At 34.7% G+C, this 24,210-nt stretch overlaps 1 protein-coding gene across 2 annotated transcripts in view; it reads left to right on the top strand.

The window, feature by feature from the left end:
- ANKRD17 (ankyrin repeat domain 17) overlaps positions 1-24,210 on the top strand; it is a 167,422-nt gene that overhangs the window by 71,820 nt on the left and 71,392 nt on the right. For both annotated transcript variants that reach the window (XM_052641727.1, XM_052641728.1), the window contains exons 2-13: positions 2,047-2,200; positions 7,088-7,244; positions 11,708-11,855; positions 12,097-12,244; positions 13,421-13,654; positions 16,208-16,302; positions 18,199-18,436; positions 19,266-19,457; positions 19,831-19,964; positions 22,101-22,188; positions 23,570-23,697; positions 23,943-24,086. In XM_052641727.1, coding sequence (XP_052497687.1) covers positions 2,047-2,200; positions 7,088-7,244; positions 11,708-11,855; positions 12,097-12,244; positions 13,421-13,654; positions 16,208-16,302; positions 18,199-18,436; positions 19,266-19,457; positions 19,831-19,964; positions 22,101-22,188; positions 23,570-23,697; positions 23,943-24,086 — 1,860 coding nt within the window. The remainder of the gene's footprint in view (positions 1-2,046; positions 2,201-7,087; positions 7,245-11,707; positions 11,856-12,096; positions 12,245-13,420; positions 13,655-16,207; positions 16,303-18,198; positions 18,437-19,265; positions 19,458-19,830; positions 19,965-22,100; positions 22,189-23,569; positions 23,698-23,942; positions 24,087-24,210) is intronic.

Genomic DNA, 24,210 nt, shown 5'->3' with positions numbered 1-24,210 from the left:
AAACCTGTAGATACTTTAACAGAGAAAATATCATTGGGATGCAATGTTTTCTCTAGAAAGACTCATATTCTGAACCGTGGTTAAAGATAAAAAGACATAGTTTTTACCATGCTATAATTTTGAATCACATATTTCTATGACCAAACCATGGTGAAAAGTCCACTTTCTAATATATAACACTTAGGCTTTCACTGCTTCCTTTAGAAATAATTTAAAGTTTATTTAAAAAGTTGTTTATTTTAATATCCTACCCATCATAGCAGTTGTTATAGATTTTTAAAGTTAATATACAGCAAAGTTTTGGTAAGTTTTCAAAGATTTAGAGATTATTTTCAGAATATTCTCTGTGTATTTATATTTGAAATATTAGAAATATGAAATATTTCATATTAAACTGTATTAGCTTAAGGGAAATTTTGAAAGAAACATTATCTCCCCCAAATTTAACATTCAGTATTAAATATGTATAGATTAAAAATAGGATTTATGTCTGATTGCTAAACAGGTGACTTTCAAAGATGGAATGATACAGTTTCTGATGTTATATTGGTTAAGAATTTATTTCATTTTAGTTATTACAGTGTTAAAAGTACTTTAAACTTGTGAAATAGATTTTATCCAATTATGTTAGTGATATTTTATATAATAACTATCACCTTTTTATCAGCAAACTAAAAAAAAAAAAAAAATCTTTCTACCTAGTCTTAAGTAGCACTATGACAAGGGATGTCAAAATAAAACTTTTCCCTTCAAAGTCTTAAGAGCTGCTATTTCTAATTCTTTACATTTCTATTCATTGAGTCTGGTATGTTACTGTATCAGTGGTTCTCATTGTATGATCTGCAGCCCTCTCAAGTTCTCAGAAATCAATAAGAATGTTCAAAAGATCAAAATTGTTTTCATCATTATACTAATATGTTACTTGCCTTTTTACTGGGTTGATGTATTTACACTGATGATACAAAAGCAATGGTAGGTAAAATTGCTGGCTTCTTAAGGCCATGGCATCAAATTATACTAGTATCATTGTATTTATCATTATCATATACTCAGAGTTATAAAATTAAAAAGCCATTTTCACCTGAAGAATAATTTGATAAAGCAGTAAATATTAATTTTTTGAAATCTCCATATATGATTACATATCCTGTTAATGTTATGTGATAAAATGGGAAGTACACGTAAAGCACTACCACTGACAGAGACACTATATCTATCAAAGTTAAGACATTTGGCAAATGTTCTCAAAAATGATCGAAGTGAGCCTATTGCTTTAAGGAAAACAGTCAGTATTTGTTATTAGCGATAAAATTAAACTTACAGGCACAGATTAGAATTTCAGAAATTTTATTTGCCTGAGCTTCACAGCTTTGCAGTACTTAAAAACTTTTGTAATGAAACCAGTAGTGATATTAATGATGTGTTTTTTGATATTGTTGGAGAAGGCGATGGCAACCACTCCAGTATTGTTGCCTGGAGAATCCCATGGACAGAGTAGCCTGGCATGCTTCAGTCCATGGGGTCACAAAGTTGGACATGACTGAAGCGACTAACACTTTGATATTGTAGTTTGATTTTGAATTCGGTAAATATTAGTAAATATAACCCCTAAGGGAAGTCTTTGGGAGCAGAACAGTACTTTATAGGTGTATAAGGGTGTCCTGAGAACAAAAGATTTAAGAACAGCTGGTTTAAGTCTTCTACTGAAGTCAGACATGTCTAGCTAAGTATTTACATCATAACCTCCCTCATGCGCTACCCTTCCCCCATGAAAATAGATGAACACCTATGATGTCAGTAAGGAAAACAAATATCATACATATGATATGAATAATACATTCTTAAAATATTCTACAAATTTAATTTTCTGCTTTGAACTGTGGGCTTATATATTCCATTGAAATTATTTAGGATTGCATTGAATTTATCATTGATACTGACATTAAAATATTTTTCTCTCTCTTTTTCCTCTGTTTGTTTCTCTTCCCACTTTCCTTTTCTCCTTTCATTTCTCCCTTCCTTCCATTTTTGGTATTTGTTTTCTAGGTGGAGTCTTTCATTTTGGATCAAGATGATTTGGAAAATCCAATGCTGGAAACGGCTTCCAAGTTACTTTTGTCAGGTACCGCTGATGGTGCAGACCTCAGGACAGTAGATCCAGAAACACAAGCTAGACTGGAAGCTTTACTAGAGGCTGCAGGTAAGTGTGCAAACTCTCTATATATAATAAGCCTACCTAATTTTCCAAAGTTCATTTGACTTAAAAATTCTAGTTATTATAAAGGTATGATCTTAGATATTTAGTGTAAAACTATTCATAAAAGTTAAGGATTACTTTCTGGAGAATTACATGGAACATTTCATGAAAGCACGTTTTCATTGACAGAATACAATTGACAGGTTACTGTAAACCTTATAAACAGAAACTTCATATACAGTTAGTTTATATTCATCTTGAATTCCATTTTTGCAAATTTATCCACTTTATAAAATATATTTATATCCCCATATTAATACTCACAGCACTTCTGTCTTTCTTAGAAATGCACAGAACAGTGAAAATTTTGATTTATTCTATGTGCATGTTTTCTGCTGAGATGATGCTCTCTGCCTTCTTGTGTCAGCTCTCATAATCAAATGTCCTTTCCACAATCTACTTTGGGTTACATTTTCCACATTTTTGTGCCTTTTGTTGGTTATTTCACTGTTTAAAATGGCTCCCAAGTATAATGCTGAAGTGCTCTCTAGTGTTCTAAATGTGAGCAGGCTATGATGTGCCTTGTGGAGAAAATAGGTGTATTAGAAAAGCCTTTTCAGCTCGAGTTACAGTGCTGTTGCCTGTGAGTTCAGTGTTAAAGAATCAAGTATAGTATATTAAAAACACACATGAAACAAGTTTATGTATTGGCTGGTTAATACAGATGCTCAGGCCAGAGTCTTTCAGGCACCTAGCCCTATATTTCCATTTGGAGGAGTATTCATTAATTGAGTGTTTCCAGTGATTTTACAGAACATAATTACCATGAATAATAAAAATTATACTGTGTATAATTCCTTCGACTTTTGGGGTCATAGACTGTTTTTAAAACCTTTTAAGGTGAGGGAGATGAAAATTGTGAAATTATTTAAAAATATGTCATAAGAGTAACAGGGAATGATTCTCCTGAAGATGAAGAGACTTGAATTGAATATAAGAGAGCTGTTTGTTTTCTCTTATCTGAAGAGGCAAAACCAGGTTTAAAGATGCCACATGAAAGTAGATTTCAGCTGAAAGGAGCTATCTTTGGAGATAGAATTCCTTTTTATAGAATGCTAATAGTTGCTTTGTTTTTCTCATCTTTGTGTTTATTCCCATTTTTTCCCCATTTTCTTTATAGTAGCTAACAATCAAGATAACAGCTAAGCTGAGTTCTCATCTGTAGGCTATAGAAGAAAATTCACTTCCAAGTTTATTATATTCGTAGTGGAATTCAGTTCCTTGGAATTGTGGGACTGAGATCTTGATATTTGTACAGACTGTCAACTGGAACTGCTCTCCTGTACAGCAAGCCTGTTTGAAACTGTCCACATTTCATTCATCTTCATATCAGCATGGCATGTAGAATCCTTGTGCTTTGAATCTCTGACTTCTTTTCTCCAACCAGCTGTAGAAATTTCTTTGCTCTTCCTGGGGTCATGTTTGATAGGGTCAGGCCCACCCAGATAACCTTGTTATCTTCAGGTCAGCTATTCCATGGGAAAAGGGAAAGTGAAAGTTACTCAGTCATGTTGACTCTTTGTAACCCCATGGACTATACAGTTCATGGAATTCTCCAGGCCAGAATACCAGAGTGGGTAGCCTTTCCCTTCTCCAGGGGATCTTCCCAACCAGGGACTGAACCCAGGTCTTCTGCATTGGAGGTGGATTCTTTACCAGCTGAGCCACAAGAGAAGTCCAAGAATACTGGAATGGGTAGCTTATCCCTTTTCCAGTGGATCTTCCTGATTCAGGAATCAAACTGGGGTCTCCTGCATTGCAGGCAGATTTTTTGCCAACTGAGCTATCAGTGAAGCTAATCATGAGGATAAAAATATGTCAAATTCACAGTCCCAAAGATTATATATAGCACGTACACCAGAGCTGGGTGTTCTTGGGAACATTTTAGAATCCCTAGTATACCAATGATTGTACAGAAGCCACTCCATTTCTTTGAAACCCCAAATGTCAGTATCTTTTAAGTCTTTTCTCTGTGGCTGTTTAATTTCTTGCCTGTTTTTGTCTAGGCTTCCCTGGTGTCTTAGATGGTAAAGAATCTGCCTGCAATGCAGGAGACCTGAGTTTGATCCCTGGGTCGGGAAGATCCCCTGGAGAAGGGAATGGCAACCTACTCTTGTATTCTTGCCTGGAGAATCCCATGGACGGAGGAGTCTGGTGGACTACAGTCCAAGAGTTGGACATGACTGAGCAACTCACACACAACACACACACATTTTTGTCTAGTGAAATAGAAATGCTGGCTGCCAGCGTTTTGAGAGCTGAGAGTAGAAAGGGGGCCAAGGATCTCACTATTTTATCATGCATATGCTCATCTGATCCTCATTTTCAGTTTAGTATTATCTCTTCTTCATCTATACTTGATGTGTCCTAGCCCAGGGTCTTTCTGGTTTAGTTTATTTAGAGAACAGTCATCTGCTGTGCAGTTTGTGGATGGAGTCTTAAATGTCTAAATGCTCCTCATAGGAGTTCAGCCAGTCTCTCTGCCAAACCTTACCCTTGTACCTGGAACCTGTATATAGCTACAGGGCCAATCACCTTATTTCTCTTAATTATCTATGTTTCTGCTTACTTTGTTTTGTCAAGTCAGTTACATCTCCTCTTTACTTTGTATTCATTAATATTAGCTTTGATTTACAAATTTCTTCCAGTTTTATCAAAGATGAAGTTCCTGTTTTATTTTAGTTTTCCTCTGAGTAAGTTCTAAGAAGAAAAAGGGCAGAAATAATTATCTTAAAATAATCTTGAAATAAGAAAACTAATCTTTTAATTCACCTTTTCTCTGAAGTTATATGGTTCTGTTGTTCAACTGATTAAATGTTCTAACTTGGAAAAAATAATCTGGTCATGTATCTTTTATTTGATCTCAACTGATTAATATCTAATAATTGAATAAGACTAGTAAAAAAGATCACAGTAATCCAGAATGGTGAGATTAATTTTCAATCACTATTTATTTGACAAGTTGCTATGTATTTCTTAGGTTACTTCCAAGTTATTTTTATAAAATAGATATGAAGATACAAGAAGTCCATAAAAATTTAATATAGAATATTTTGTTCTCAATGTTTTTTTTTTTTAAAACGGGAATTACTTTCTATTGATCCAGATGTATTCTCTTGTTTAATGTTTCTTTTGCTGTCATTGACAAACAGTTGTTAAATAGCCGGTGAGAGCTGGCTAAAATGTTGGGGCTAATTCTCTCCTGTGAGAATGCATCTGTAAGCTTGGTCTTAATAATGTTAGGATATTTAACTAACTAACCACAGATGTCTTATTGACTAAATACTACTATAGCAGGTTTAGACTATAGCTGGCTTTTGGTATTAGTAATAGGAATTATACAGTAGGTATCTGTCTTATCAAACCAAGACTGTTTTTATTCTTTGTACATCTTGATTGTAGCAGACACTAAATTTGATTGCTCCTTACATTTGTTACATCTAAAATCAGAAAGGCTTCTTGCCAGATTTATTCCATAAGATGTTATATTTCATATCTTGGATTTTTCAGAAAGAAAAGCAAATGCATGTAAACTTTTTATAAACTTCAAACACAAACTTGCATGATATTTTTGAGCCCTTCCACTATTAAAAGAAATCTGTTCAAATATGTTTATTATCATCATTTGGGAGATCTTTGTCTTAGTTAAATAGTTTGTTTTAAAACTTATATTTGAATAATTTGGGGGTCTTCTTTAACAATATAGGTTATCAGTTGGTAATTTGCGGTTCTGAGATTCTGCATTTCTAACAAACTGCCAAATGACAGTAATGCTTTTTGTTTATGAACCATGTGTTAAGTAGTGGGGTTCCTTAATATCCCTTAAAACATTAGATATTTTATCTTCAAGTTAGAGCAAAGGTTCTTAAATCCTGGCTGTACATCAGCATCTCCTTAGACTTTTTAAAATATGTAGATCCCTAGGCCTCACTTTTACCTGAATTATATCTTTAGATATAGGAGAGCTCAACATCTGAACTCTTGAAAGGCTTCACTGATGGGCAGCTTGTATTAAGCACTGCTGAGTTAGAATAGTAACTAAGTTAGAGATCAGCTTGCTTTATAGTAATATCTAGAATAGCAACAAGTTATGTCTCATGTAAATGGTAACTAACCATTTCTGCTTTTGAAACTTTCCAAAAAATTTGCTATTCTAAATGTCTTTTTTAGACATGATGCTTTTAGACATGATTTTGGGTGTGTGTATTAAGTTGTAGTTGTAATTTGAAGCAAATAGATACTCGCAGGTTGGTTATCTTTTATGTAGCCTGTAATGTCTTTTCAGTCCATTTTTTTTGTCACAAGTGGTAGTAGCCCAACTAAATAGTCTTAAGGTAAAGTGGCCATATACCAAAAGTATGGGGTTGGTGCTAGCTTCTGGCACTGCTAGAATCAATGAACCAAATATAACTTTATCAGTAATGTCTCCTTTGTATTTCTCTGCTCTCCTCTATATTGACCTGTTTTGGGTAGTCTTTTTCTCCTTATGGTGATAAAAGTGGCTAAATAGTGCTTGGCGATTTGGCAACCTTTAAACATAGGTTCTTCTTCTAATGTCTAGCACACCTCTATGGATACCCAGTTGTTCCAGCATATACCAGCGACCCATTTCTACAACCAGAGAGCCACAGAGTTGAGCATGTATGGACTACATAAAAGGAGTAAGATTATTAGACAGTTGGAGAACAGTGCTTTCCCAAGATTCTAGCCAGACAATATATATCTGTCCTCTATATCATTTGGAAGTTAACATAAATAGTTAAGTAACTTGAATTTTGCTTTGTTTCTCCTTTTGGGTATATCCAAATTGGTGTGAAAATAATATAATAGGAATAGGCAAATTATCTACGGCTGATGGTAAAGCCTTTGCAGATCCTGAAGTGCTTCGGAGGTTGACATCATCTGTTAGTTGTGCGTTGGATGAAGCTGCTGCTGCACTTACTCGTATGAGAGCTGAAAGCACAGCAAATGCAGGGCAGTCGGACAAGTAAGTATATTTCTACTGTGATCAGTGTAAAAATATTTTCTTAAAGATAATAAAAATAGCTAACATTTATTGAGCATATATTTTGTGCCTGACACTGTACGAAATAACCACTTTACATTTGATACCTTGTTTATACTCAAAAAAACCTTAGGTATAGATTTTATTTTTATTTCCATTTTACTTATGAAAAACTGTAAAGAAGTAACTTAATCAAGATCAAATAAATAACAAGTAGCAGAGCCAGAACACACCTATCTGTCTGACTACAAAACTGACTTCAAAGCCAATATGTTATAAAAGACCTGTTGCTGATTTAGATTTTGTTTTCGTTTTTTTTTAATGTTTTCCTGATAAGTCAATGATTTCTAATTAGTCATACCATTTTCTACTTCATGTGCATGAGGGAAAAAAAAAGTGAAAGTTGCTCAGTCTGTCCCAGTCTTTGTTATCCCATGAACTATATAGCCTGCCAGGATCTTCTAGCCATGAAATTCTCCAGGCAAGAATACTGGAGTGGGTTGCCATTACCTTCTCCAGGGGATCTTTCCAACCCAGTGATCAAACCCTGATCTACATTGCAGGCAGTTTCTTAATGGTCTGAGCCACCAGGGAAGCCCACTTCATGTGTATGGTGGTGGTGGTGGTGGTGGTTTAGTTGCTAAGTCGTGTCTGACTCTTGCGACCCCATGGACTATAGCCTGCCCGGCTCCTCTGTCCGTAGGATTCTCCAGGCAAGAATACTGGAGTCAGTTGTCATGTCCTTCTCCATTCATGTGCATAGTTCTGACCATTTTGAAGGGATGGTTTTTATTTGTTTTTGAATGTTCAAAAATTTTGTAGATCTAGTTTCCATAACTTGAATGTGACTGTGTTCCAAGGATGTCATCTTTCTATGTCCTGTAGTTCCTTTTATATAATACTTCACAGTTAGTAAGAACTCAGTAAATATTTTGTGACTTGGCCTATTAAGTTTTTCTAATGATGTTATGCAATAATAAAAAAATCATGTCATCTTGTATATAAAACAATTATGGATAATATAGTTAAAAATTTAATGCCTGGGAAGCAGCTGGAAAAGAATCATTATAACATGTTACTATCTTGATTCCTCAAAGGCTTCTTTTTTTCCCTTTAATTAAAAAGAAGCCATTAAGCCATTTTATTTACAGTTGACCCTTGAACAACATAGGTCTGACTGCACAGGTCCATTTATACACAGGTTTATTTTTTTCTTTCTTTTTTTGGCTGCACTGCGGAGCTTGTGGGATCTCAGTTTCCTGGCTAGGAATTAAACCCGGGACACAGCAGTGACTGCCAAATCCTAACCTCTAGACTACCAGGGAACTCCCAGCACAGGACTTTTTTGATAATAAATACTGTACTGCTGCACAGTCTGTGGTTGGTTGAATATATAGATACAGAAACAAAGATATAGAGGAACTATAGTTACAGAGGAACTACATATATGGATGGCTGCCTATTAAGTTATTTGCAGATTTTCAGCTGAGTGGAGTGTGGTTACTCCTCACCCCCATGTTGTTCAGGGGTCAACTGCATTTTAGCCATTGCCTCTAAACAGTTGAGGAAATAGGAATATTCTTTTGTATATGAATTTAGAGAATAAAAAATAACATTCAAGAATTGTCTTTCGTATAATAGTATTTTTAAGACTGAAGGAGAGGTTATGTAATATTAGCAAGAGTGTGAATTTGCTGTTTGTCTTAACTCTGTCTTCATTCATCTAAGTTTTTATTAATTTATCTTACCATCCTTCTCATTGATTGACTCTAGTCTCAGGTTCTGTTCCTTAGTTACCATTCAGTTTTACTAGCCTACAATATTATTGATATTCTTTAGATGTTTTTTAATGTGGTACCTTCTGAGACTGGCAAGAGAAGAGATTTTAAACACCTTGGAGAGTATAGATCAAAGGGGAAATAGGAAAAATAGTCATTGATTCTTTGACATTGAAAGTACTAGAAGTGATCCGCAAAACAGTAGAGCATGTTTGTGACAGTCATATTTGTTCAGCAAAGTTTGAGAAACAAGGGGAGTGCAGTGATGCTATGTGCCAGATTTTACATTAGTTAAGTGTGGACCCATGTGCCAAATTTAACATACATTTTGCATGGAAGTTCTGAACTTCAGCTGTTGCTAGAGTAGTTCCCGAAAGGCTGTTTTAAAGCTAACACATCTAAGGAAATTGAGCGAAAGTTCAAATGGGAAAATAGAGGAGAATCTGTGCCTGAGGGGTAAAGAAAAAATGAGAGATCACCTGAAAGGGAGAAAAGAGTGTGTTTTTTTTACACGAAATGTCATGTGGAAGGGATTTGTCCTGAATTTACTTAAAGGTGATAGAGAACACTGAGTCTAGAAACTGTCAGTGCCTGTTAAATGCAAGATTAAGAGAGAAACTTAGTAAGTGCTGTTTAAGACTTTCACTTTGGCAAGGGTCAGCACAGTTAACAAGGGACTTTGGGCAGAAAACATTGAATGGAAAAGTGCTAAGGTAGTGTTTGAGGTTGGAGGTCATGTTGCATTTTTAATAGAGTAATCAGAGAAATCCTCACATAGAAGGTGGTTTTTTAGCAAAGACTTGAAATAGATAACATCGAGTTATTTGGGACTTTTCCTGGTGGCTCAGATGGTAAAGTGTCTGCCTACAACACGGGAGACCCAGGTTCAATCCCTGCGTTGGGAAGATCTCCTGCAGAAAAGGCAATGATCTGTGCCTGAAAGAAGTTCTCTTGTCAGGGGGATAGCAGATACATAAATCTTGGCCTTGCAGCCGAACTAGCGTGTTTAATAAAAAACATGAAGTCCAACTTGGCTAAAGTGGAAGGAGTAAGAGTGAGAATAGTAGGTGATGAAACCAGAGAAGTAAAAGGAGTATGAGATCCTCCCACTGGACAGGATAAGAATTTAACTTTTACTCTGAGTAAGGTTAGAGGCTGGTGGAGGATTCTGAGCAGAGGAGTGACATGATCGACTTCCTCTTTAAACAGGATCTCTCTGGTACCATCATTGAAAAGAGCCTGGAGGAGAGCAGGGGTAAAAGCAGGGAGACTGCTTAGGAGACTTTACCATAATCATGGCCAAGGATGATGTTGAAACTGAGTTTTAGTGATAGTAGGGGTATGGAAAAGGCCTATAGTAATTAAAGTGACAGGGCCATGTTTTAATAAGAAGCTGTAAGAATTGAGGTTTATTTTAAATAGAATATTAATTAAGAGACTTGGATTTAATGTTTTGCTAAGAATGAATTTTATCTGTAAGTGAAAGAATCTTTAGAAATGTCCATAATTGAAATTCTTATGGGCAATTTACAGGGCAAAAATTTACACTTTCAGTCTAATTTTCTGTTGTTCCACCACTTCTTTGACTCTCCTTTTTGCTTGAATTAAGCCTTTGCCTTACCTGCATGTTTTTCATACTTCCCCAAAATGTGATGGTATAAGTAAATACTTCGAAAAAAAAAGAATCTGCCTATCAGTTATTTATCAGTTCAGTTCAGTCACTCATTCATGTCTGACTCTTTGTGACCTCATGGACTGCAGCATCCAGGCTTCCCTGTCTATCACCAACTCCCGGAGCTCGCTCAAACTTGTGTCCATTGAGTCGGTGATGCCAGCCAACCATCTCATCCTCTGTCATCCCCTTCTCTTTTTTCCTTCAATTTTTCCCAGCATCAGGGTCTTTTCCAGTAAGTCCGCTCTTCACATCAGGTAGCCAAAGTATTGAAACTTCAGCTTCAGCATCAGTCCTTCTAATGAATATTTGGGACTGATTTCTTTTAGGATTGACTGGTTTGATCTTGCAGTCTAAGGGACTCTCAAGAGTCTTCTCCAGCACCATAGTTATTTATAGATTAGTCCAAAGTATATGCTCAAAACTTCCTGTCTCATTTCCTTTTACTTAATTGTAGAACCCAGATAGGCCTTTATAATTAGTGAAAGTTTTACCCATTTCATTAAATTTTATAAAATTTTTCTCGTGGCTGAGCTTTGCAAACAGAACTGTAGTAGTAACTCAATTTTTTCTTCATGTGATTTTCTATACAATTTTATGTTTAAAATTTTTTTTTTTACAAATAGTAAATAAGACTGTCTTTCGGCTACATGACTGAAAACAGTTTGTAATGTTGATAATTTTAATTGAGTGAGTTTTATATGTAGATTTTAAAAACTCAGGCTTCCCTGGTGGCTCAGACGGTAAAGAATCTGCCTGCAATGAGGGAGACCTGGGTTCATTCCCTGGGTTGGGAAGATCCCATGGAGAAGGGAATGGCTACCCACTCTACTCAGTGAATGAATCATTTTATTTTCTTTTTGTTATGAGTCATATTGAAATAATCATATTTAGTGCTACTTATTTAGTGCTACTGTCCAGATTAACTTCAAAAATCAATACTTAATGTCAGGCAATTTTTTATTTTCTTACATCCGATATTCTTCTCCTCATAGCCGCAGTTTGGCAGAAGCCTGTTCAGAAGGAGATGTAAACGCTGTGCGAAAGTTACTCATTGAAGGGCGAAGTGTAAATGAACATACCGAGGAAGGGGAGAGCCTTCTTTGTTTAGCTTGTTCTGCTGGATATTATGAGCTTGCACAGGTTTGTATTATCCAAATAAACTTCACAGGTTTTTTTGTTTGTTTGTTTGTCAAAATTTGGCCTGTGTATTAAGGAAATAAAATGAAATCAACCATCAGGCTCATTTCAAGAAATAGTTTTGTTAGATATAGTTTTTGTTTATTGGCTTTTTTCTGTAATATGACTAGGTAGGTGTTAATGTAAATGTATGTTCAAGAAATATATAGTTTTCTAATATCCTTTCAACTTTCTCTTTTGTAAGGTTTTGCTGGCAATGCATGCTAATGTGGAAGATAGGGGGATCAAAGGTGACATTACACCCTTAATGGCTGCTGCTAATGGAGGACATGTCAAAATTGTGAAGTTGCTGCTAGCTCATAAAGCTGATGTCAATGCACAGTCTTCAACAGGTTATGCATACCTCTTTTCCAGTATTTAAATCTTAGCACCCTCTCTTGGTAATTAATTCAGATGAAAGTGCTCCTTAGTGATGCTTTTTCAGTTTTCAATACTGCAGATTTGTGTACGTCTGTGTATTAGGCTTAAAGTATATGCAATGTGTTTTGAATGAAATATCTCCTGTTTTGTGTATGAGGGCTATCTTGGCCTTGGTTCTTTTATATTAAACACTGACTGGGTTAGAAGGACCATTTTCCTAGAAATGAAGAAGTATGGGCTATACCTCCCAAACCCAGGTTTTCTATTTGTCAGGGAAGAAGGGAAGGGAAAATAGGGAGAAGCGCAAGAAGGATATGCAGCAGAAGGTAGGTCTGTCATTGTCTAGTGTATTAAATTGTGGCCTAGAGGAAAACAAAGACATGCTCCACCAGAGACAGAATGTTAATCGAAATCAATTTTTTTTTTCTTTCACACTTGGGCATAGATGAATTTGTATCAAAGCTCTAAAATGTATGAAAATATATTTTGCGCATTTCCTTCATGCAAGATTTTCAAATTTATTAAATATTTTAAATAATTTTAAAGGTCTATAGGTTCTGATTTGAGGAGGTTTTAAGAATCCTTATTTTACCCAGAAGTTAAGTTTTTTTCCCCCTCTTAACATGGGAAGTTTTTATCATTAAGAGGGAATGTTTTTGAAATTATTTTAACTTTGACTACCAGTTAATTGATGTTTAAAGTTGTAGTAAAACCAGCATGTGGTTAAAAGGACCAGAATGAGGTATATCTATATATGATGAATAATTGCAATCTAAAGAACAAATGCACTTTGGGAAACATTTCTCAGATTAAAATTAGAATGAATGTGACTTTTTTCTCATGAGAAAAGTTTGTTTCAGAATTGCTCAGTTCTTTTATAACTCCACAGTTGTGATAAGTGTATATGATTTTCCTCATGTGTTTAACCCTGATTTTGAAATGGAAAAAAAAGGGAGTTGGTTTCAGTAAGATAAAATGTAATAAAGAAAAGAATTGTATGTTTAAGTGTAATAGCTAAATTTATTAAAGTTTTATAGTCTCCTGTGTCTGAACTGAACTGAACTGATGTCAGTTTTCTCTTTGATACTAAGTAAACTTGTTTTATTTTGCTATTTTATCTGAATGTCTATTTTTCTTCATTAAAATAGGCAATACAGCACTTACCTATGCTTGTGCTGGAGGGTATGTAGATGTTGTAAAGGTGCTCTTGGAATCCGGTGCTAGTATTGAGGACCATAATGAAAATGGTCATACTCCTCTTATGGAAGCTGGAAGTGCTGGACATGTGGAAGTAGCCAGATTGCTGCTAGAAAATGGGGCTGGCATTAATACGCATTCCAATGAATTTAAAGAGAGTGCCCTTACATTAGCTTGTTACAAAGGTACAGTAAAAAAAACTTTTTTTTTCCTAAAAAAAATGAAGTTTTTAAACTCATGAATGTAGTATGGTTATTCACTTAAAAAATAAAAGATGGTAATAGTATGTAGTATATCATAAATAAAAGTGTTTAAAGTATTTCAGAGGTTAAAAGTTTTTAATATGTGAAGTTTATATAATTTTAAAACTATTCAATATTATAAATATTGTCAATGAAAAATAGTAATTGACCCAGTTTTTATCAGAAACATAATTTTAATATGCATTGTACTTTTTAATGTTTATGCTTGTGTTTTGCCTGGTTTACACAAAAGGATCCTATTGAATTCAGATGTATTTAGGCTGTAAATTTAAAGTAAATGCACTGGAAGCTAAAACGATTTATTAACAAGGAGGTATGTAAGCTGTTTCTCATGAAGAAGGAGAAAAATGGAAGAGAAAGGGAGGATATATGAAAAAAAAACTATAAGTGGTGTAGAGGGGGTTTGTATTCAAAAGAACAATTTTTTAGAGTATCAACACGTGTAATAAAGGAAGAGCTGGTTAAAATTGAATCTACCTGCCCAGATACAGTTGTACAAAGGAGTTAGTAACATAGTCTTCTAAGTGACATCAGTCAACCTGAAAATATTGATAACAGAGTGAAATATCTTACTTTTGGGGTGAAGATAATTGTCTGAATAAATATTTAATCTTCAGCTAGCTTATGATTTAGATTCTGGATTCTAAAATGATAGCCGCAGAGCCACATATTTTTCAGAATCAACCTTTATGTCTATAAATAAAGAAACTTTTCAAAAAGAAAATCTCATGAAATATTATATGTGCATAGCCATTCAATTCAATGTTTTTTTACCATCTGCAGCTGTGTCTTGTTTCTGTCATATAATAAGTGATAACATTTTTGACCCAGCGGCATCAAGAAAAAGCTCTTGAAAGACAAAATGCAAAATTTAAGGAAGCGCTCACTCTCAGTGGCTGAAGCTTCATATCCACTAGCTTGGGAGTGAATGTCTCCTTAAATTTTGCACCCAGGACTTTGATTCCCTCACTCTTGTGTTGTCCCCAATGTTGTTTTTCTATTTCAGAGCAGCCAAAGTTTTGTTAGGTCTTTTGGAATAATTTCACTTAAAAACATGGCTAAAATAATCCTTATACAATTAAATGACTAAAATTTAAGTTAAATATTAAAAAAGGCTCCCAAGGACTTTTGATTATCTGATGTTACAGATAATTCAGATTAAGGGTGTTTAGGAAGCCCAGCTGAGGTCTCTTAGTTCTCCATTTCTGTTTGGTAGTTAAGCAGAGGTTGATCTTCATTGTGAGGAGAGGAATTAAGCCTTGGGGCAGCCTCTAGGGCAGGCTGATTGGGTAGCTTTCTCTCACCTTTTCACAAATAGTTTGAAAGCGAAACTGGCTCCATTTTATCACTGAAAGCCACCTGGCCAGTGAGCACTGAGATGGGGTTATATATAACTACTCTTCCCTCTCTGCTTTGCTTGTAGCCCCATTCTGCTGAGGTTAGGGCTTACAGGCTTTTGTTAAAGAAACTGGGTAAAGAACTGAGCTCCTGGAGAACATTTCTACTACTTCCAGGGATCTGTGCACACTCTTAACTTTGCTCTATTTCTCGTGAGGTGTCCTAGGATACAAATTGACATGGAGGAGATGGGGAAGGGATAGAATTCAGGCCAAGACTAAACACTGATGTGGATCTTTGGGAAGGGAGAATGACAGAGAGGAAGGAAATGTAATTTGTTAGCAAAAACTAGGTATGGCAGATACACTTACTCACCAAAGTTAATTTAGTTTTAACTATGGTTCCGCTATCCAGTCCTTCCCTCTATTCCCAGTTGATTGATAATTGACTGCAGCTCATTCCACATACGGTTGGGGAAAAAATTAGTAACTTTTCTGTTGTTTCTTACATGGTATCTGAAGTCCTTTTTAAAATATAATTGGTAATCCTTGTAACTACTCATAAGGTAATTATTATGTGAATTGAAGTTTATGGTTTATTTGAAACTACATAAATATATATGTATGTGTCTATATATATGTTAATATCTAAATGGATAAATATAAATGGTGTTTTAAGGATATTTTTATATATGCAGTTTCCAACTTACATACAACTTGTGAGTTTGTTATTGAAACTTAAAGCTCATTGCCTCATAAAAATAACTTCATTGGTGATTTTTCATCCCAGGCTGCAGTTCACAAAATCTAATTTAGTCTACAGTATAAATAACTGTGACATGCCTGGGCTTAACAAGGTTGTGGAGGGGATATTCCAGGTGCTGCATTTTAGTGCCAACCTTGTTCACCTGCAGCAAGGATTCTAGTAGCAGCATTTTCTGGGGCAAAAGGGTAAGGAGTAGAACAGCACAGATTACTTGTATAATTTGTGTTGGGCTGTCAAGGATAGCTTGTAGCTGATTTTAGTATTCTGCTGATATATTTATTACTGTAAGTTAAATACAGGTTTTCAAAATATAACTTTACTTTTTTGGACTAATAAAATATTTTTAAGTAATCTTATAAACTTTTGGTTTAGGACATCTAGAGATGGTGCGGTTTCTTTTGGAAGCAGGAGCAGATCAAGAGCATAAAACAGATGAAATGCACACTGCTTTAATGGAGGCTTGCATGGTAAGATTGGTGAAATACATACTTAAAATTTATATATTAGGTAGAGACAGAGCCAGTGGATAATGAGTGCCATTTCCCTGGGTTCAAAGATTCTGTTTATCATGACTTACCGTGGATTAGAACCTTAGCTATCTGAGTTATCAGTCGTTTTCAGAGCCAGTTGAACAACATTAGCTTTTATCAGAGTGCTTTCTGAAGCTTTGTAGCACAACCTTCATTTTCTTGGTCTCACATAACTATACTGGTTTTATATAATTGGTGCAAAAAATTACTTTCTGACAGATTGATCAAGCATGTGAAAGATGAGATCATGATCCACAAGAGTATGTACATAATACAAAGTAAACATGTTCATCAAACCCACAATTTAAAATTTATGAAAAATTTGAAATTAGAATATTGTTTGTGTTACATAATTCTTCCTCTGTCGTAGTCTTTTTCTCAACCCTGAATTCCCTTCTTTAAGAACTTTAGTTTGTTCTTGAGAGTGTATAAGAATAGTACTCTTAAACTTTGTATTGGTCTATGACTTGTGGCACAGAAATGTACCATAATAACTTTACAGAGGGATTTATGAGAAAACATACCAAAGATAAAATGACCCCAAATTAATTTGGTTTCTTGTCTCAACTTCCCTTCAGAGAATGATTATTGAAAGGGTGTTAAATTTTAATTAGTAATTTTAAAAAGTAGCCATTTAAGCCATTTTTGTTTTTCTTATTGCCATACCAGTGTTAAATCATTCTTTTGAACAAACAGGTTTTCTTGGAGGGTTTAGAGTTCCCCACCTGTTAAAATGAGGATAATATCCTTATCTAGGGTTGTTTTGAGGATTAAATGACAAAAATGTGTGTAAAATGCTCAGTAAAATCCCCATGATAAGGAACTTAAAACAGTTATGCCACCCCCACTAGAGAAACAACCTATGTGTAGATTAAATAATTAAAATGGAATATTCTGTGGATCTACTCTGCATGCAGTATAATTAAATGTTATAAGCAAATGAAAGATATTAGTAGAGGCCATAGGTTTAGAGACTTGCTATGAGACTGAGATTTTAAACTGGACTTTGAAGGAAATGTAAGAGTTGACTGCTTATGGAGGAAGAAAAGTCTGAGCTTAAAGGAACAGCATGGTAACAGCAAGTAAGTAAAATAGTCATAAAACCATTAAAGTTGTGTAATATGGCAAGTACCAAGGTAAAATGGGCATGACATGTTCGAAAGAAGGTGAGCTATCTGTGAGGTGACGAAGAGGGAAAAAGTATATCAAAAGAAGAAGGAATGGAAAAGTGAGCCGTGGAGTTGCCAACAGTGTGGGAAAGGGAGACCGATAAAGGAGACAGAAGATAGACCTTCTTTTTCTGAATTTTCACTGGCATTTGATTGTGAACAACAAAGGAAGTACCATGTACATATTGTACATGATGTATTCACTAATACATCATGTGGAATTCCCCCACTCTAAAAAGTATTCCATTTTTCTTTTTCTGCCTAATCAGAAATTTGCTTGTCCTTAAGATTCCTATGAAAATCCTACTCTCCCCTTTCTAAACTTTATCCTTTTAGCACTTGAGCTTATACTATGCGGTATTGATGTTATCTCACAGTAATCTTTTGTTTTGTGTACTTAACTGTGTTTTTTTCCTGTTGGTAAATAAGTTTTTTGATTGAAAGTATTTTTCTACATATTTTATATCCTCAGTCTCTATTTACCACTACAATAAATACTAAAGGAATAGAAATAGGTCAACTTGCTTATTCAACTCTTAAATGTAGATGTATTAATTCTTGTTTGAATTGAGATAAGTGAACTTCATTGTATAGCAGTTGAGAAGCATTTTTAACGATTTTTTAAAATGGTGCTGATTCACTTTTTTAATTGCATTGTAATCAGGATGGCCATGTTGAAGTAGCTAGGTTGCTTCTTGACAGCGGTGCCCAAGTGAACATGCCTGCCGATTCATTTGAATCGCCGTTGACCTTGGCTGCATGTGGTGGGCACGTGGAACTTGCAGCTTTGCTTATTGAAAGAGGAGCTAGCCTGGAAGAAGTCAATGATGAAGGCTATACACCACTGATGGAAGCCGCTCGTGAAGGACATGAAGAAATGGTGGCTTTACTTTTAGGCCAAGGTAACCAATACCAATCAAGACACTAAGGCATAAATGTATAACATGTAAGATGATAATTTATAAAGTTGAATTTAATTATTTCATCTTTCCAGTAGATTCATAATGAGGTGCTAAAATAACTCCCATACTGTGCTAAATAAAATTAAATATACTTCTTTATTATTTAAGAGCTTTCAGAGCCTTTGTGTTCTGTGTGAATAAAAACAGAAAACTGGGGGTGGGGTAGGGTTGTAGGTTATATATTTCTAACTTTCTGTGCCTTAAAAATTATCATCTCTAGTATTGTGAGTTTATAGATCTGTATAAAGCTATTAGGACATTTTTGTCATATTGTACCAGTTAAGTGTTAGGTGTAGTGATGGTGGTAGTAGTGATGATAATGTTGTTGTGACCTTGGACAAGTTAATTAATCTCATTTCCTTAGATGCAAAAATGGAGCTAATAAAAATATGTAAAATGCATTAAATATTGCCTGACAAATAATAGCATGTTAAATATTATATGTTATTTTCATCAACATCTTTACCATCATTATGTTGGATCTTTATAACAAGGGACTACGTTTTATTTTTCCTAAGTCCTTAAACCACATGACTTGTATCAACTCCTCTGGCTGAATCTTATTCCAGCAGTGTATATCAAATATGGACTCATGGATGTGGTTTTGATAGTTTTCTTTATTTTTAACTGCCTCTTGAAGTGGGGGGAGAAGCACTTTATCATTTAGTAAAGTACTAAATGTTCGTTTTTGAAATATAGTTTATTAGGAAATAACCATTCTTTGCTTATCTCTGGAATAAGTTAATGACTTTCTTTAAATATATTTTAGGAGCAAATATCAATGCACAGACAGAAGAAACTCAAGAAACTGCCTTGACTTTGGCTTGCTGTGGAGGCTTTCTGGAAGTGGCAGACTTTTTAATTAAGGCAGGAGCTGATATAGAACTGGGGTGTTCTACCCCTTTAATGGAAGCTGCTCAAGAGGGTCATTTGGAGTTGGTTAAATACTTATTAGCTGCAGGTAGGCATTTTTGCATTTGGGAGGGTTTTTTTTTTGTTTTTGTTTTTTTTTTTCATAATTCATATAAGTAAAAGTGTTACAATGCAAATAACTTTTTTCTGATGTATGATGCACTGAATGTGTGTAGAAAAAAAGGTACGTTTTTGTGTGTATTCTGAGTAAATAATTTACCTTATCACTGTTCAAAGTATCTGCAGTTTTAGTTTTAAGCAGTAGTCTGTTTCTAGTTTTTTTCTTTTTTGCTTTTAAACATGCAGACAATATCCTCTATTTCTAGACATGAATAAGGCTATTTTGTGTAATCTGAGGCGATATGGCTTCTCTAAAAGAAATTTCAGTATCCACATTTGTGTCTTATGATTCTTTTGTTAAGGCTGTGTGTCTAACACAACTGCAGGAGCTAATGTTCATGCAACAACAGCAACAGGGGATACAGCACTAACGTATGCCTGTGAAAATGGTCATACTGATGTAGCCGATGTCTTACTTCAGGCAGGAGCAGATCTGGTAAGCCATGGCACTTTCTAAATCTTAATAATTAAAGCTAAGACAAGAAATTAACTTAAAATCCTGTGGAGACTGTAGACGAAAGGTATTTCTTTACTTCTAATTTTATGTTCACCTTTTCACCATTGTTTATTCATTTAGTCATATTTTTTCCCTACGCTGTTTTGTGTCCATTCTTATTTCCTCGTTAGCAGCAATATCCAGTCAAATACCCCTTTCCCCCTACAAAAAGGGGAAAATTTTGTGTTCGATATGTTAATAATTAATAGTAATAATTAGTACAAATTTTCTTTTAGGTACTTAACTATTTTTAGAAGTTTCTTTGATTTGTCGCAAAAAGGCACATATTGCTTAGGGGCATTTCACTGTAGTTTAGGAAATAAATTGTACCTGTACCATTCAAAGCATTATTGAATAAAGGAGTTAAAAAGTAATATTTTCTTTCAGATACCTTTTTTTTTTCTTTTAAAAGAGTTGTTTATTTAATTTTTTGGCTGTGCTGGGTCTTTTTCTAGTTATGGCAAGTGGGGGATGCTCTCTAGATGCAGCACGTGGGCTTCTTATTGCAGGCTTCTCTTGTTGTGGGGCACAGGCTCAAGGGTGCACAGGCTCAAGGGTGCACAGGCCTCAGTAACTGTGGCTCCCTGGGCTCTAGAGCACGAGCTGAGTAGTTATGGTGCAGGGGTTTTGTTGTTCTGCGGCATGTGGGATCTTCCCAGATCAGGGATTGAATTCCTGTCTCCTGTATAGGCAAGTGGATTTTTTTGCCACTGATCCACCAGGGCAGTCCCCTCAGATAACTTTTAGTGAGAAGGGTGAAATACTGAGGTCATTCTTAGATTATAAAGAGGTGTCATAGGGAAAGGATAAGCAGAAAGCTCAGAAGAGGTGAAGACATCATCTGAGATGTTATGCTTGGGGCTGGATAAAGTTTAGAAAGATAGATACCATGATGATGTAACAAAAGAGGTTCCTCTGGTTGGAAAAATTAGTAGGAGTACAGAGAGATAGGGAAAAATAAAGCAATTCTGTGTGGGGGAATAAAGGCATTGTTTCAGTTTAACCTGTATGGGAGTAAGAAAAGTAGGTTTTAGTTAAACCATGAGCACTTGTGTGTTTTCATGTAGCAGTTGATAGTTTATAACAGAAACTCACACAGGCAGAAACAGGCTCCTCAATTAACAGGTTTCTTAAAATTTATTTAACTTCTCATTTTGTGAAAGGAAAAGATTAAATTAGACCGTTGTGGTCTCTTTTGGCTCTGTGTTGGTACAACTCTTGAAGAGCTTACGATTCATGTTATATTCTAGCTATAGTTATGTGCCTATTTCTCTTACTAGGTTTTGACCTACTTCAGCTTAGGGGCTATATTTCCAGTGTTGACCACAGTGACTGTGAAACATGGCAGCGGTGTAATCTTACTTAGTTAATTGCAGTTAAAACAACTTAGTGTATGACTTAAGAGAAAAATCATCAGATGTGAATGTAAAAAGATTGACATATAAAATGCTTTATAAAAGGTAGTTTTCTCAAACCTTTATACTGTATGACCTGAAAGTTTTTCCTGTGCTGATATTCTGAATCACAAGAATGCAGTCGGTTCTCCATCCTTTTGAAACCCAGAAATCTGTAGTAATATCTTGTCATTGGTAGTATTAAAAAGATATTCAAATTATCACTGTAATATGGAAGGTAAAATAGAAATAATGAGAAGTATATAAGAGAGAGTGGTGTACTTTAGAAATTGATACAGATAAGATAAAAACTTATGAAAAGAAAATTACTTGTAGTGGTTGGAGATAATGTTGATTGTTTGGAGAGGGCTGTGCTAGAGTGCCATTCATTGCTCAAGTTCCACAATCCCTTTTGTAGAGAGAGAAGGAAAAATTAGCTAGATGGATTCAGATAAGGGTATAGCAATCACTGAATATAATTTCAGTTCTTAATATATTTCTAAAGAGCATGCTTCTAATTTGAGATAGTTTAAAGAATATATTCCTTGATTTACTTCAGAGCACGTTATTTAATATATTTAGATCCCAAAATTAGTCCAATTCTTTTCCTTTTGATTTTCATGAAAAAGAATAATTGTTCACTGGAAATTAAGTATCAAATAAGTCTGTACTTTTTAAACAGGAGCATGAATCTGAAGGTGGAAGAACTCCTTTAATGAAAGCTGCACGAGCTGGCCATGTTTGTACTGTTCAGTTCCTAATTAGTAAAGGTAGGTTTGTGTAAGGCAGTGATTTTTTTCCCAGAGATGTCTATTCCCTGCCCTTGGGTATTAAGGGATTTAGAGGTAGAGGACATTTTGTGGGTATCATGTGATGGAGGAATGCTACTGAGATTTTTGTGAGTGGGTAGTTGATAAATACCCTGCAACACACAGAACCATTCCATGAAGAGTTGTCATACTGGGTAACACACTTGTTGAGTAACATTTCAATAAAGAAAAATTTCTCTATGTAAATGAGGGTTTAGATTACTTGAAGTCTGTTCTGTCTATGTAATAATTTATCTTGAAACTTGGATTTTTGTGCCAGGTTTCTGCCACTGATTAACTTGAAGGCAAGACACTTTTCTCCTTTATTTATATTTCCCTGGGCCTAGGTTTCCTTCTTTGTAAAATATAAAGAAGTAATCATAAATATAGCACAGCCCACCTAAAAAAAGCTAAAAATTGAAATGGAAAAAATATGCCAAAAATGCATTTTTATTCATGGTCATTTATTCTATTTGAAAACCAACATCCTTATTAACAATATTAACAAAAGTAGCATATTATTACTTTCTTTAAATTATCTCTTTGGTATTTGCTATATGAGTTCAAGCTGAAACTTTTTCATAAACTTTAGGAGATTAGAGATTTTACTTTTGATTCAACATTGAGAAAGAGAGACTATGTAGATGATATACAATTAAAAAGGCAATATATGCCATTTCTTTATCAAAAATACTGAAGTTTGTTGATAAATCAGAAATAATTTATTGGTCAAATTATTTTAGGCAATTTAAACACTTGTGTTACATGTTTATGAATAACACATGTATTCAAGAATGAAATTATTTTCAGTTATCTCTTCTCTTCCTTTGTTTAATTTTAATGAATCTGATTCCAGTTTCTTCCTGCTATTTTTTCCATTTCCCACATGCCTTGCACAGTGCTGCAAATCAGAGATGAGAATTTTACTACTATTACTTCCTATTTTTTGTTAATTCCTTCCATTATTTGGCCCATAGAGGGCAGTGTGAATTATTTATTTATTTATTGGTTTTTAGTCATCTTGCCCACTGAAGATACAAAAATTTAGATAAAATTTTACATTTTACTTTTATAAAACAGTGATTATATTGAGTAATATATATTTTTATCCTTAGTTTTTAATGTTGCATACTTAAACATTTATGGATGAAATTATGTTTGGGATTTATTTTAGAATAATTCAAGATGGGAGAAGAGAATGGATGTGGGTATATGTGAAATGAGATTGGCCATGTTTATAATCATTGAAGCTGGGTAATGAATATGTGGGGCTTCATTATCCTGTTCTCTCTACTCTTTGATTATTTTATTAACATTATTTTTCATGGATTGTCTGTTTTAGGAGCAAATGTGAATAGAACCACAGCTAATAATGACCATACTGTACTGTCCCTGGCTTGTGCAGGGGGTCATCTGGCAGTAGTGGAACTACTTTTGGCTCATGGGGCAGATCCAACTCACCGTTTAAAAGTATGTAACTCAGGTGTTTCAGGTAGCACTGTGAATTAATCATCACTCTTGAGCATAACACATTATCTACAAGTTCAACTTGTATTGACATTCTGAATGTGTTCATTTTCTTTTTTTAGAGGAAAGTGTTCTTTACTAAAATTGAAACTGTAATGTGTCTGGGACCTGTTGGCTTTATCTTCCTTAATGGTTCTGTAAATTAATTTGAAAAACTGTTTTTTCCCTTTCCATATTCACTCTTTTAGGATGGCTCAACTATGTTGATAGAAGCAGCAAAAGGTGGTCATACAAGCGTTGTTTGCTATCTTTTGGACTATCCTAATAATTTGCTTTCAGCCCCTCCACCAGATGTCACTCAATTAACCCCCCCATCCCACGATTTAAATAGGGTAAGATTCTAAACTAAAGCATTTTATATTATATTATCTTTATCCCTTTTTTAGTCATAGTTCCAGATTAAACTAGAATGATTGTTTTTTGTTATAATACACAATTCTCGTTAAAGATAATGTA

The sequence above is a fragment of the Budorcas taxicolor genome, chromosome 6 (genome assembly GCF_023091745.1).
Source record: "Budorcas taxicolor isolate Tak-1 chromosome 6, Takin1.1, whole genome shotgun sequence".
In the NCBI taxonomy this organism is placed as follows: Eukaryota; Metazoa; Chordata; class Mammalia; order Artiodactyla; family Bovidae; genus Budorcas; species Budorcas taxicolor.
Note: the sequence above shows the minus strand (reverse complement) of the source record. Positions and strands in the feature narration are given on the sequence as shown.